The sequence below is a fragment of the Arvicanthis niloticus genome, chromosome 6, assembly GCF_011762505.2.
Source record: "Arvicanthis niloticus isolate mArvNil1 chromosome 6, mArvNil1.pat.X, whole genome shotgun sequence".
NCBI lineage: Eukaryota > Metazoa > Chordata > Mammalia > Rodentia > Muridae > Arvicanthis > Arvicanthis niloticus.
This window is the reverse complement of record NC_047663.1, coordinates 37,100,763-37,115,409: the sequence shown is the minus strand read 5'-3', so window position 1 is coordinate 37,115,409 and position 14,647 is coordinate 37,100,763. Positions and strand designations below refer to the sequence as shown.

At 48.9% G+C, this 14,647-nt stretch overlaps 1 protein-coding gene across 2 annotated transcripts; it reads left to right on the top strand.

Moving 5' to 3' along the window:
• The first annotated feature begins 6,205 nt into the window (after positions 1–6,205).
• Positions 6,206–14,219, top strand: Ca4 (carbonic anhydrase 4). Of its 2 annotated transcripts, none has more exons than XM_034506944.2 (8): positions 6,206–6,373; positions 10,523–10,582; positions 11,465–11,620; positions 12,231–12,379; positions 12,490–12,573; positions 12,681–12,747; positions 12,876–13,039; positions 13,821–14,219. In XM_034506944.2, the coding sequence occupies exons 1-8, from the start codon at positions 6,325–6,327 to the stop codon at positions 14,013–14,015; spliced, it is 924 nt and encodes a 307-aa protein (XP_034362835.1). In that variant the 5' UTR covers positions 6,206–6,324; the 3' UTR covers positions 14,016–14,219. The 2 variants fall into 2 exon arrangements, with proteins under 2 accessions (XP_034362835.1, XP_076792225.1); XM_076936110.1 differs by having other exon boundaries at positions 12,508–12,573; positions 13,821–14,169.
• The last annotated feature ends 428 nt before the right edge of the window (positions 14,220–14,647 follow it).

Sequence of the window (14,647 nt, the reverse complement as noted above, 5' to 3'; positions counted from 1 at the left end):
TTCATGTAGCCCAGGCTGTTGCAGAACTCATTGTGTAGACCAGGCTGGCCTCAAACTCACAGAGCTCCACTTGCCTCTGTTTCCTGGGTGCTAGGAGACAACTACCGGAGCCTAGTGTGGTGGTGGTGCATGCCTTTAATGCCAGCCTCAAAATGCCAAAAACAAAAATCAAAACCAGAACAACCCCCCACCACCACCACCACTACTACCACCAGAACAGCATCAAAAAAGGCAGCCAGCAAGCTTAACTAAAGTTAAGACTCAGAAGCCTGAACACAAATGAAAAACAAGCTGACTGTGGAAACCAAAAGCTTTTACAGCAAGCAAACAAAATAGACACTTAAGCCAAATACTTCAAAAGCAAACGAAAACTACAAAGGCAACTACCAAACAAAGAGGATCCCAGAGAGCATGGAAAGCCCTTCACAATCCAGCCCAGGAGAGAACTGGTGGCTCAGACTCACCTTGTTTCCATCCAAGTGGCTCTTCCCACAAAAAGTGGGTCATAGTTGGAACATCGTGCTTGTCCAAGCAAAAACATGGCTCTCTCGTCTAAAAGGAGATAAGAGGAAGCTTACTCCAAAGCCAGCTATGAGTGGCCGTGGCCAAGAAACTCAGATTTAGGTCGCCCCAAATTCCGTGTTCCATTGTGGAAGCCCCTTCATGAACTTTTCACAAGTAACGAAACCAAGAAAGTCGTAAATCCAGACACTTCCCAAATTCATTGGTGGAGACATGAAAGCGGTGGGTTTCAGCCAGATGGAGAGAACACTGCTGTAGGTCTGAGATTCTGAAAGAACTTTAAGCCTTTGGTTGGTGGAACTATGACTAGTTGTTAATATATTGCAAAAGTTTTTTTTTTTTTTTTTTTTTTTTACCCAATAGTCACAGGATGTTAGATCTAACTTTATCTGTTAAGCCACAGGATGTTAAATGTTATTTTGTGTCACAACTGAAGTTTCTGGAGCTCTTACTAGAAAGTTCCCAGAAGTCTATCAGACCTTTCCCAGAATCATGGAGTTGGTTTCAAACAGTACCCATGTGAGAGTCAGATCTGAGGGAGATAAGTTTGGGTACCAGTGGAGCTGCCATGGTAACCCTGGGCCATGAAGCTCCAAAGTCTATTCTCATCTGTGGTCCAGCCCCATCTCTGAACATAAGGCATGTTGGTTTTCTGCATAGTTACTTGTATTTGATTTCTCTTCAGCCAGGAGCTCCAGGAGTAAAGGGTCTTAACTACCTTGTACTTCGTGCTTGTCCCCCAAAAGAAAAATCCAAATCTCACACTGTGGCCCGTTTGAGGTTCCCTCAACCTGTACTCACTGACAGATTTATCTAGAAAGACTGGCCCCCATGCAGCTGCACCTGTCTTTTTATGTGAGGATTAGGGATCCAAACTCAGGTCCCCATGCTTGTACAATCAACACCTTTCCAACTGGATCCTCTCTGAAGCCCCTACGGAAATTTACATCTTAAAGACATAGACCAAAGCCCAACCTGCTCATGGATAAATCTCAAGATCCAAGTAGAGGCACATTAAAAAACAAAAGTCAAAGCAGGAAGGTCTTGGGAGCCAAGTAGCAGAGGAGAAGCTGTCCTAGGAGGTGAAAATTCTTGCCCTCAACATTGCTTTGGCCAAAGTCTCTTCACACTAATTTACAGTGTAAATTAGCCAAGCCTCCCATGCTTTTTTGTGTGTTTAAAAGAAACAAAGTTTTGCTTTGGTTTTTAAAGGAGAGAGATAAGGGAAACATAGAATAGGTTGGGCCCCCTTTGTTGAGTTCTCTACCTGGATCAAACATCACTGTGCGGTCCTTTAGAGCCATTTTCCTGACACTGAGCATCCCTGCAGCTCTGGGGTCTGGTTTTCCCTCCAGGGGGCCCTGAGTCTTCTGAGCACGCATTATTGTGCTATGTACAATACTATTTATAGTAGTTCAAAGACAGATACACAGGAAGGTTTATAAAAATGGATAGTGTTGGAATTTATCTATTTGGTCTTTAGAGTTATAGAAACCTCGTCCTCAAAATGCCAGTTAGTGAGAATCTAGAAATAAAGATAGGAGATTAGAGCCTCCCAAGGATTAAAGTCTGGCTGGACTGCAAAGGCCTATAGACTTCTTAATTGAGGCCATAAAACAAACAGGTAAAGCTGCCTTAAGAAGGCAGAGTTCTCTTTGCCTAAGACCATCAGCTTTACAAACAGCTAACATAGCCACATCCCTTGGAAGGAAGGAGAGACTAGGGAATGTTCTTAGACTACAGGGTCAAGAAGCCTGGGGAATAGTCCAGGTGGTAAAATACTTGCCACACTAGTTTGAGGATAGGCATTTGACACCCAGCACCTAAGTAAAAATCTGGGCATGGTGACAAGTGCTTGTCATCCCAATGTTGGGAAGGCGAGGCCAGGCTGAAAATAAAGTGGGGGCTAGTGAGTTCAATCCCCAGAGCCCACATGGTGGAATGTGTGCATGAGCATGTGTGTATTAAGCATGTCATAGCACATGCAGAGGTTGGAGGACAATTTTCAGGAGCCTTCCACCATGTGGGTTCTGGAGATTGAACTCACCATCCTCTATTTTATTGTCAGAGATAAAATCTCTCACTGGGACCTGTCACTCACTGAGACATCAGCCTGGCACACACACATTCACACAAATAAAAACCTTAAAACAGTATAAAAATAAAATAAACACTACATGGATTTATCACCAAGAAACAGCAGCAAAAAACCAAGGTAATATTTAAGCTGCAACTAAGACAGATCAGCTAAGCGATGGTCAGGGGGAACTCATGACTAGTACTTGAAACAGCCCACACAAATCCCCCAAAGATGTCAGTGGTGACAGGGACCCAGGTAGAGCTCCAAACTGTTACAGACATTCAGAAAAGTTCCCTTAATCTTTTAAAAAGCTGGATTCAGGCAAACCTAAGATTTGTGTCTTTGACACAAAAAAGAACTTCACAAATAGCCAGTATGAAGCAGAGTTGGGCATCTACTAAAAATAGAAAGAAATGTACTCAAGAGAAGAATAAAAATACACCCGAAGCATGGCTGTGGGCTGCTCAAAGGAGAGTCACTGTAAACCATGGGGGGTAGGGGATGGTCCAGAGAAAGACTCAAGAACACAGCAGGACAGACCCAGGTGTGGGTGTAGGCTTCCTAGGAGGCTCACAGATAAGTGTCTCAGCGTTAGTTACAGTTGGTGGGTCTCAAAGGGTTACTAAGGACAGTTTAATCCTCCTCTCTCTCCTGATGTTTTACATGCATTTAGTGTGTGTGTGTGTGTGTGTGCGCGCGCGCGCGCGCGCGCGCGTGTGCGCGCACATGTAAGTCAGAGGACAACTTGCAGGAGTTGGTTCTCTCTTTCCATTATGTGGGTCCTGGAGATGATTGGAACTTGGTTGTTAGCCTGCCAGTTTTTACTCACTGAGCCATTACACTGGACTTTCTATTTCTCTTTGATAAGGGAGATTATAGGGTCTCTGGAGGTGACATCTGGAGGTAAAACCAGGGACTAGGAAGGTACACAAAGAACAGATCCTTTTGCTCTCTAATGAGGGTTTCTGAAAGATTCATAAACTGCAGGTGTACACATAAGAAGAAAGGCAAATGTCAGTTGTGTTGGGATTTTTGAAGCTGGAAAGAGGCTTCAACCAGACCCTTGGCTGAGGGGTTCCTTTCTCTTCTCAGGTCCTCATAATTTGTCCTGGTTTTTCCTTCTGCTTCTCTTTGACCTCAGATGAGCCGTTAGCCTCTCACTGCCTCCCTGTCCCAGACAGGGCCACACAAGTGAAAATTTGTGAACAAGCATTATGATTCATGTATGAATACCCCATTGGCCATCAGTCACACCCAAGGCCTAACAAATTTAGCTGTGACAGAGAGGACTGGGTGAGTTCCCAGTATCTGTTTATTGGTGGAGGTCATGGAGGCAGGATTCTGCTCTGTCATCTTCTCCCCAGCCCCACCCCCCTTTATAGAGGAGGAAGTTGCAGTCAGAGGGAAGGGAAAATTGCCCAAGGCCATCACTGAGTCAGAGGAAGAGCAAAGACTTGAACTCAAGACCTTGGGCTAAATTAAGAGGAAGAAGGTGCTTCTGGGCTGAGACACTGAGCAGGGCTTTCCCATCCTGGGCTGGCAGCTTTATGGTCCATTAAGTCTCTGGACATTTCAGTGCCCATCTCTCCTCTAACCCATTTTAAATCAGGCTTGGCCCCAGATGCTTGGAAAATGTGACAGATAGCTAGCTGGTTTATGGCAGGCCAGGTGGAGACAAGGCTGGGAGGTAGAGTTGGAAATGATATGACAGGGAAAGATGGGGGTGGGACATGCAGGAAGGCTGTTATAGAAAGGGAAGCCGGGAAGCCAAGGAGTCAGAGATGTGAGATGGAAACACTTGGGTGAGGGGTCATAATTAGTGTCCCCCAGAAATACCTTCCTCAGAGGGGCCGCCTGGAAAACTGGCCAGAATACATCCTGGCTTCCCACACTTTCTTCCAGGGGCCTTTTGAAATAAATACAGAAATCACTGATGGATAGTAGCCTGCTCAAGTTATCAAATCTCTCCCCTGCCTTGTCAGGAGGCTGGCCTAGGTCACAGGGACACCCTGAATCCTTAACTCCTCCTTTGTCATTCCTAAAAGGGACATTTTCAGCCCCATAAACACAAATCCACTCTCCAAATAAGGCTCAAAGAGAGTGGAATGCCAGGATCCCAGGTTAGAGGTTACATTCCAGGGCAGAGCAGACAATAAGACCCTAAGCCTGACAGGGACACCCTCCCCCAACCTCTCTAGGATCAAAGCTGCCGGTGTAGGCTGTGATCCTAGGCCAGAGAGAGGAGCAAGCCACACTCAAGAAGGGAGGAAGGCCCTTTGCTTGGATTGTTCTGATGGAGTCGTTCCTCTTCAGAGGTTCAAAGGGGAAAGGGTGATGTGATAAGAATTTGGCAACGGATAGGGAAGCAGCTGGACCAGAAAAATGGGGCTTCCTGTTGATGGAGGAGTTCAGGTGTACTGCCTGAATCCTTGTCCATCTTTCCCAACCTTGTCCTAGATTCTGAACTTCCCATGGATGCACAGACTCCCTGTGAGATGTAAGGGACCTCCACAGAGAGTGACAAGAAGTGCTTGCCTGAAAGTGAGGCCATATCCATTTCTCTGGATATGGGAGACCATTTATTCAAGGAATCTTTTTTTTCCCCTGAGGATTCTTCCTGTCTGATGAGAAAATTAAGGGTACATTCAGACCCTTGGTTTTTATTTCTCTTCCCCAACTCTCATCTACTAGGTCAGATCTCAAAAGCACCCAGTCCTTTTCCCTATGACAGCATGGGCTTTCCTAGTAAGCCACTATATAAACCAATTTTCTATCGTGTCTCCCGCCCCCACGCTTCACTTTCCCATCCCCTTCTCAGCCCTCCGATTCTCCACTTCAGCCCTTCTCCTCGGCTTAGCACAAAACCCACCAGTAAGAGCATTTTAGGGAGCTTAGCTCTAGGTAGGAAGACGAGTCTTGGTTTCTTTAAAATTGAGTTTGGTTGTAGCTCAGTGGTAAAGTTCTTGCCTAGTATGAGAAATAGGGAAAGAAAAGGAGTGGGAGTGGGGAGGAGTGGGAGTGGGGAGGAGTGGGAGTGGGGAGGAGGAGCATTAACATCGTTGTTGTTGTCATCATCATAGTCATCATCTCCAGTCCCGAGAAAGAAAACACAAAACAAATCAAGTTTGAAAACAGCCAGGAAGGAAAGAGATGAGACTGAAGAGTCAGCTACCGCTTGCTCAGAGAGCCTCTCACCGGGCATCTCTTCAACAAACAGCATTGCAAAGCTTTCAACCGTTCCGATTCTTGGTCTCCCTGAGACCATTTGCATCCATCCTGCTCCAAATCAAGTTTATTCCAAGAACACACTAGGAGACACTGAAGAGTGGTTGGTGGCAGCATGATGGAAGCTTTGAGTCTGGGAAGATACCCTGTGGGTCAGGTACCTGAGTATAACTTATCCTTCTTCCGGGATCAGTGATCAGGAGTAGGATGGGGGCAAGGTGGGAAGACTCTGCTTCTAAGCCCTGAAGATGTGGAGTGGGTGAGGGGTCTTCTCGCCATGGGTGAAGGTAGGCGGGGAGATGATTCTTTTCGACCTGAGACTGGACGAGGCGAGGAGAGGCTCCGCCAGGAGGAGGAGCCGCCTCCCACGTCTTGCCGTCCGGGCTCTCATCGGTCGTGGCTCTGCTATAAAGCCTCAACCGGCAAGATCACGACTTCTCCAGTGGCTTCGTTGGTGCTTGACCCCAGGCTGGGCAGCGTCTTTTCCCTCAAGCACCATGCAGCTCCTTCTTGCTCTGCTTGCGCTGGCTTACGTGGCCGCTTCAGGTGACCCTCTGCGCCCCCAGACCCTTGCTAGCGCGCTCTGGCTGCGCGTGGTTCATGCAGAGAACCGTGATGCTGCAGCGGACCTGGTTGTGTGTGAGCGTGGGCGCCTACACGTGTCCGCGGGAGGCTGCGGGGAAATGTGTGCCCACATGTGCGCGGCCGCGGGGTGTTCGCGTGGCGGACGCGCATGTGATCTGTGGTGAGGATGCTTCTCCGACCCGCCTGGATCTACGGTCCTTTTCGTACCTTGGTTCTCCTGGGTTTGCCCGTGGGTGGCGAGTGGCGGACTGTCCTGCAGGGACTCTGAGCCGGTAACTGTTGCCCACCCAGAACAAACGCAGCAGATTGGATGTATTGGGGTCCTGCCCCCTGAGCTTCAAGCTCCGTTCTCCCCTTCCCCCAGTGCTGGATTGGGAGCCTGGCGGGGGACATCCTAAGACCCAAGTCCCTGGCCAAGCCGGTCTTTCCAGACAAGGTGATTTTCGTTTAAAGATTAATGGTGAGACCGAGCTCTTAATTATTCTTCTAGGTGGGAGGTGGCGGTAGAGGCGTGTTAATATTTGATAAGGAGCTACAGGTGATTCTAGCGGTTGGCACCTTCTCCACTACCCCGTACCTCTTCACAAAGACTTCATCTCTTAGTCGGCAGCCAAGCTTTCCCGTCCGACGGGCCAAACCTCCCTTCCAGTTAGGTGCTCTGCCCTGGAATGGAGGATGGGGCGTAGGGTGGGAAGGTGAGAGAGCTCTGAGCCACCCAGAAGGAAAGAGTATTTTCCATTGCACGAGGGACTTAGCTTGAAGGATATAAGGCATCTTGCAACAACTCCCAAGCTCCTTCCTAGTGGAGGAAAAAGAGCAATTAATACAATGTTAAAGGGCAGAGTGTTTGTGTGTGTGTTTGTGTGGCGGGGGGGGGTTGGGCACTTTAAAAGATAGTAAAAAGGAAAATGTTTTAAAATTAACGGGTGCCTTGTAGCTGTTCACCTTGGGTAAGTTGTGTAACGTGTTCTGTCATTTACAAATCGGGTTTAGGAGTTCTGTTCCTGGGTGCTGTTTTAAGGCTGAAGGGTGTAAGAGCTTGGGCAGTTCACTCCACAAGATGGTCATGAGGCCCAGCCAGTGACCTGGGGCCATGTAGTCAGGAATCCATCTCAGCTGACTTCTTCACACAAACTATTCCCGTTTTAGTGCCAGGGCCACCTTCCTTGGTGCATAGTCCTGGCAGGATTGGAAAGTGCCCAGGTTGCCGGTAAAAATCTTCAGAGCATTTACTCCCAGAGAGGGGGGATATGCCAGCCCTCTGGAGCTCTAGACCCCTAGCCAGGAAGTTTGAAGACTTTGCTCAGGACATACTCGGGTTCTGCTGAGCTGATTACAGGAGTCTTTCCCCTTTCCTCAGAGTGAGGGTGGAGTGAGCAAGGTCCATTAAAATCCAATCCTCTCTAAAAGGCTCCTGGACCCTGAGCCAAAAATAAATTCTTACCTTAAAATTAAGGGGAAGGGGAGGCTTGTAACTAGGGACAGAGGACAGTGGCTTAGTTGGGGGGAGGGGGTAGGCAATGTTTTGTCTCTAACCCCTGGTGGTGTACTAGGTAGGACACAGAGCTGGGAGCCTCTCTCCTTTATCATGGTCACGACCAGAGGCACGTTATTCTCTGCAAAGGTTGCCCCTCAGAAGCAAGTGTGGGAGCCTGAGCTGACCGGCGCCCTGCCACCTGACTGTAAGATGCAGAGCTGACCTCTGACCCCTAGCTCTGCATCCTCAGCATTGCTTTCTGGCCACCACCTCCCAGATAGAGTGTCGTTACAAGAGTGTTCAGCCAAGGAGGTCAAAAGTCTCCATGATTAAGACAGTGGATCAGAGGTCACACTACAAACCAGGGAGCTGGGGCCAGAGCCAGGGAAGGGAAGATTCCTGAGAAATGCCCAGATGAGCTACTCCTGAGGCAAGCCTGACGGCTCTGCCCTTCCGAGTTGGCCTTTTGCAGGAATAGCTTCCCCGTAGGCTCCAAGTAGTAAGGAGGGGCTACTCTCCCATGGCTCTTCATGGAAGCCTGTTCTCCTTCTGGGTCCTCTGAAGGCCAGTGACCCAAAAAAGACATAATAGTCCCTCTCTTCGCTGTGACTGGCCAGTCCTTCATCTGGTCTGAGAATTTGGGGTAGTGCCTCTGTCTCTGGAGAACCTTGAGGCTCAGACAAAGGAATCTCACTGCAAAGATTAAGCAGTAGGCAGGGAAGAGGAAGGGCCTGGAAAGATAGGGAACAGATTCCAGCTTCCTGAGGCACTCTGCCCACCTCGAGAGTCGATCCTGCAGACTCATGGACTCATGCATATCTCTCCCCAGCGCAGCAGCTCCCAGAGGATAAACCACCAGGGGAAGACCCTGCACCTCTAAGCTAGAATGAATTCTGATACAGTGCTAGGAAACTAGTAAATCCAAAGTGGCCCTTGAAGGCCAAGAGAGGGAGGTCAGGAGGTCCTGAGGGCTCACTCTGTTAGCCTAGAACCTTGTTCCTCCTGGCTACCAAGAGCATGGGTTTTATGCTTACCTGCTCATCCTGTCCCCATTTCAGGGATGGATGCCCTGCTCAAACTAAGTGGAGATGAGGCTTGGGAGTGCAGACCTCAGGCAAGAAAGAGAGGCTAGCAGCACAGTGGTACAACCTATAGCCCACTACACTGGGAGATGATGTTACCTCAAAAGGAAAAAAAAAAAAAAAAAAAAAAAGGACTGGTTCTGTAGCTAAGTGGTAGAGCACTTGCCTGGCATGTTGTGCAAGACCCTGGGTTTGATTCCTAGCACTGAAAGGGGAAAAAAAATATCCCACAAAGCCCTCAGGAGGGAAAGGCAGATGACTCAGTGTGAGGACACATGGCTGAGCAGGGTACAGCACTTCTCTTAGGAATGTCCTCATCCGTGAGTCCTTTCCAAAACACGCCATGTCTTTTCCTCTCCTGCCTTGGCTTAGCTTTGACCATCTGCTCACTAACAGGAGGCCAGAGAGGAGAGGAAGAGTTGTCTGTGAACTTACCGAATGAGTATATGCTGCCTGGAGTTTATATCGCCTCTCATTTAAGCCTCTCTACAGGCTCATGGGTGCCCATGTTAGCTCTATTTTACAGATGATAAAACCAAAGAGAGTAAGGAACCATCTTTTTTTTTTTTTTTTTTTTTTAAGATTTATTTATTTTGTTTATATGATTACACTGTTGCTGTCTTCAGACACACCAGAAGAGGGCATCGGATCCGATTACAGGTGGTTGTGAGCCATCATGTGATTGGTGGGAATTGAACTCAGGACCTCTGGAAGAGCAGTCAGTGCTCTTAACTGCTGAGCTGTCTCTCCAGCCCATAAGGGACCATCTTTAAATACAGGATTTCAACTGGTCAGTCAGAATAAGGGATCATCCTTTAAATACAGGGTTCCTAAATGGCTCCCTCAAGAATTCTAATTTCGGATGAAATGCTTCATTCACCCTGTTAATGAAAAGGCATGTTGTTTTGTTTCTCTTTCTGTCTCTATCTCTGTCTATCTCTCTCTCTCCCTGTCTCCTCCTGTAGACCTTATGTCTAGAGCAGATTTAGTTTTACAGAAGTGGAGCATAGTACCTGAATGTGCCATGCCCACTCCGAGGCCTCGATTAGACCTCTTCTCTGAATTCCCTCTCCTCTCAAGACAGTCTGGTTGGAAAACTGGAACCTACTCCATTGTTCCAGAAAGGACGGTCCTAACCCTTCACTCTCAACTGAGCCTCCTCTTAAGTTACTGGAAGGATGCAGGAGGGAGGAGAGGCTGATGAACCAGGGACAGAGCTGTGCCCTCGATAGATCCCTGAAGATTGATCTGTGTGCAAGGCATGTTGGCCAAATGTTGCTGACATTCCTATGATTATTTTATTTTATTTTTTACTTTTGAGACAGGGTTTCTCTGTGTAGCCCTGCCACTATCCTGGAACTCATTCTGTAGACCAGGCTGGCCTTGAACTCCTGCCTCTGCCTCCCAAGTGCCACCACCAGCTAGCCATTCCTATTAAGTCTACCACCCTAGGGACCTCAATCCCACACCCAGAAACCTTCTATCTCAACCCAAGAGAGGGCTTTAACACCAGAGTTTCCAAGGTTCACAGTCTTCCTCTCTCTGTTCCAGACTCATCATCACAGTGGTGCTATGAGATTCAAACCAAGCAGCCCAACAGCCATTGCTTGGGTGAGTATCCACCAGTCTTCATCGGCAACTTCCAACACAGGCACACTCACACACATTTCCAGCACTCAGTGAACAGGGGACAATGAATGACACAGGGAGCTAAGTCGGCAGCATATTTTGCTATTTTTTTTTTCCAACAAAATGGAGGTTTGAGTCTGGTCAAGCCCTTTGAGGTGGAAGCGGGAGATGGTTCTTGGTAGTTTGTTTATTGAGTGCTGAGGGATCCAGTACCTTGTATGTGCTAGACAAGAAGCATTCTACCACTGATCCATGCTCCCCACTGCTTCTTGGGCACTTTTTCTGATGTTGACTAATTTCCCTGTAGCCTGCTGTGTTGAGGGTCATCTGCTCTCTTGCCCCTACCTAGCTGCCTACCTGGCTCTTCCCCAAACCCCACCCCCACCCCCACCCCCACCCCCACCCCCCCCACTCCTTAGATATTGCCTTGTTGGGTCCAGGTTTTGTCCGTAACAGCTCTCCCAGGAGGACCTCCTCCACAGTGTCCAAAGCTGAAAAGCCATCTCCTACTCAGCAACTTTTAAAATTCTCAACATCCCCTGGGAGCTCCCTTAGTTCATGTCCAGGTTCCCACTGAGAAAGCCAGAACTCAGTATCATGTTACTCCAATCCCAGAGCTCTTAGACATCAATGGCAAGCCTGCTTCCCCCTTCACCCCTCTCTCCACATCCCCTAACCCTCAGCCACATCAGAGACCCACTAGCCTGCCTATGTCACATCAGCATGTTAAAGGAAGAAGGGGAAGGCCAGGGCAGGATTCTGAGACTCACGTCCTGATGTGGGACCTCACCAGCATTCTAGGACCTTAATTCACATCAAGGGGTCAATGTGCTCTTGACTCTCAGACTTTCCTTCCCCGCTCAGGGCCTCAACAATGGACTGGAAACTGTAAGGGGGAGAATCAGTCCCCCATTAACCTCATCATTGCTAAGGCAAGGGTGAACTACAGCCTGACACCCTTCACCTTTGTCGGCTATAACCAAATGAAGCGTTGGACAGTTAAGAACAATCACCATACAGGTGGGTCCTGCATGGTCTGAGTGGGATCCCCAGGCAGGGATAACTGTGCAGGGATGGTGAGTCCTTCAAGCCTGGAGATGGGAGAAGCCACTAGGGAAATTTGTAGAGAGGAGGATGCTCTGGCGAGTTGGGTTTTTAGTCATTTTGTCAGAGCAGTGGGGGTGAAGGGAGGGAACCTTCCCGGAAGGAGAGGACGACCTTTTTGAAAGCACAGAGAAACTGCTTGGATGTTTAGGGAACTGTGAGTGGAAACAGCTGTGTGTGGATGGAAGCCATTGAGGAAAGCTAGGAGGAGCTGAGCGAGGCCCAGAGCAGGTCATCAGGTCAGGGCCAAGGAGTTTAGACATTATCATGGGGATACCAAGGCACCACGGAGGGAGTCAAAACACAAGCAGACCCAGGACAGGGCTACGTTTTGGGAAACATGTATGAGAGTTGAGGTGAGGGGGGAAGCAGTGAGCAGCTAGGCAGAGTGCTGGCCACACCTTAAATCCCATCCCTCAGGGCCCAGGCCTCAAACAGTGAAGATGAGAGGGAAAACCTGGGGTGGGAACTGAGAGGGCCAATGGAAGGCCAGAGTGAGGACTCTGCCCACTCTGGCATCTCCTAGTGATGATGTCGCTGGAGGGGGAGGGCATGTGCATTTTCGGAGGAGACCTGCCTGGCCGGTACGAGGCCACACAGTTGCACCTGCACTGGTCAGAGGAGCAGAACAGGGGTTCGGAGCACACCATTGATGGGAAACGCTTTGACATGGAGGTAAGGAGCCGTGGACCTGGGTCCTGGACCGGGTTCCAGGTATATACCCACCTTGGGGGAGGATGGGTAGTCCAGCTCCCTTAAGTCCTCCATCTGCATGTGCTTCCTAGATGCACATCGTGCATAAGAAGATGGCATCTGGCAATGAGGTGCAGGACTCTCACAAGCTTGCAGTGCTGGCATTCATGGTTCAGGTGGGACTCCCATCCTCTTGATCCTGGAGGTTGCCTGTCCTCTAGAAAGAGCTGCTTGGCTGCAGCAGCTCCCAAAGAACCCATCTCATGCTTACCTCCTGTTCCAGGTAGGAGAAAAGATGAACGAAGGCTTCCAGCCCCTGATAGAAGCATTGCCCAGTATCTCCAAACCCAGTGAGTATCATCCAATCCCCCAGTTGGGTTGGGGGAGGGGATGGCTTCTTCCCATGAGAAGAGAGGTAGAGGCGCTAGGACAGCTTCTTTAAAGAGAGCCATATATAAGGCTTTGTCTCTTACCCCAGATTCAAACACTGCACTGAAGGAGAGCCGCCTGCAGGACATGCTTCCCTCGAATGAGAAACTGTATTACTACTTCCGTTACCAAGGTTCGCTAACTACACCAAACTGTGATGAGACTGTCATCTGGACTGTGTTCAAGGAACCCATTAAGATCCACAAAGACCAGGTACCCGGGCCTGGGGCAAAGTGCACTCTCCCATAGGGAGCCTAGTTCCTTAAGGCCCTATCTATTTGCTCCACGGGTCCCTGCGGTGGGAAGATAAGACTCATTGACTCAGACCCTAAGTTTCCGCTGGTGGACACAGACAAGAAAGAAGGCTCTGATTACCACTTTCCTGAATAGAGGGCCCAGCGAGAAGTCCCAGAGGGTGCTTGGAATAGGCTTCCAGAAAAGTGGGAGAGAGTTGGCTGGCTAATGTGGGGAGCTAGTGTTCCAGGGGGACCTGAGGTTGGACTTCCTTAGTGCTATTGGGAAGTCACTCAACAAACAGCACTTGAGTTTACAATAGCCTCTGGAAAGACAGCAGGAAACCCAAAGGGACCCAAAATCACTTGAGCTTCTAGCAGTGACTCTGTGTGATGTCAACATCTTCACCAGTGAGAATTTTTTAGAAATGCTCATTCGTAGGCTCACTCTGGATCCATCAAGTCACATTCTGGGGCCGGGGTCCAGGCATCTGGGGTCCAGTGAGCTCCTTCAGCTGATACTCAAGGGTGCTGTCCTTCAAGAACCAGTGTTACCGTAGCAACAGTGATGGTAACAGGCTTGAAAACGTATCTGTAGGGGACAGGGAGAGACAGTGGTGCTCGGCTTTCCACAAATGCTACACTTGACATTCTTGGTAGTCATTCTGAGCCCCTCTCTTCCTTGCTGATGCAAGCTGTCTGGTCTGAGGTCACTCAGCAAAGAGCATTGCTCCACCTGCTGAATCCAGTCTCTTTCACAGTTCCTGGAATTCTCAAAAAATCTGTACTATGATGAAGATAAGAAGTTGAACATGAAGGGCAATGTGAGGCCCCTGCAGCATCTGGGAAGACGCCAGGTGTTCAGGTCCCACGCTTCAGGACGGCTGCTGTTCTTGCCCCTGCCTGCTCTGTTGGTCCTCACACTTACCCACCTGGTGGCCAGCTTCCTCCAGTGATGGTACACTTCTGGATATTTGACCTCTGACCTCAGCCTTTAAAGGATATGGCTTATCTTTCTTAATCTTTCCAGGTTGAACTCTGGGGACTATTAAAATATGAGTAGCAGGCTGTGGTGTGCACACCTTTAATCCCAGCCCTGGGGGAAGGGGGACAGAGACATGTGGATCTCTGAATGAAGTAAAATATGGATATGTTTTTAGAAAAACCCTGTGTAAGTTTTTGGTTGTTTGTTTTATGGTAAATCTCTGCAATTGCCCTGTTCTCTGATAGGGCAGGGACCTTAAAGCCTGGAGATTTCTCCCAACCAGGTATGAGTCACCCTACCAGGTATGCAAGCACCTTATCAACATACACCCAACCTCAAAAAGATGTTGAAGGTATCTTGGAGCATCAACATAAAGAAAGCTAGAGGATTTCTCTTCCAGGCTCTCTGAATAGAGGCTGGATGAAAACTACGTATTAGAAGCAGAGTGGAACCGACTTGAGGTCCTGGGTGCCCACCCCTCAGATGGAGCACTGGATTGTGTAGTGGATAACGGGTTCACTCGTTTGCTCAAGTACCTCTTGAGCTTGCCCTAAAACTGGGCAGGCTACAGGAGCAAACCAGAGCGATGACTCTGCCTGGGGT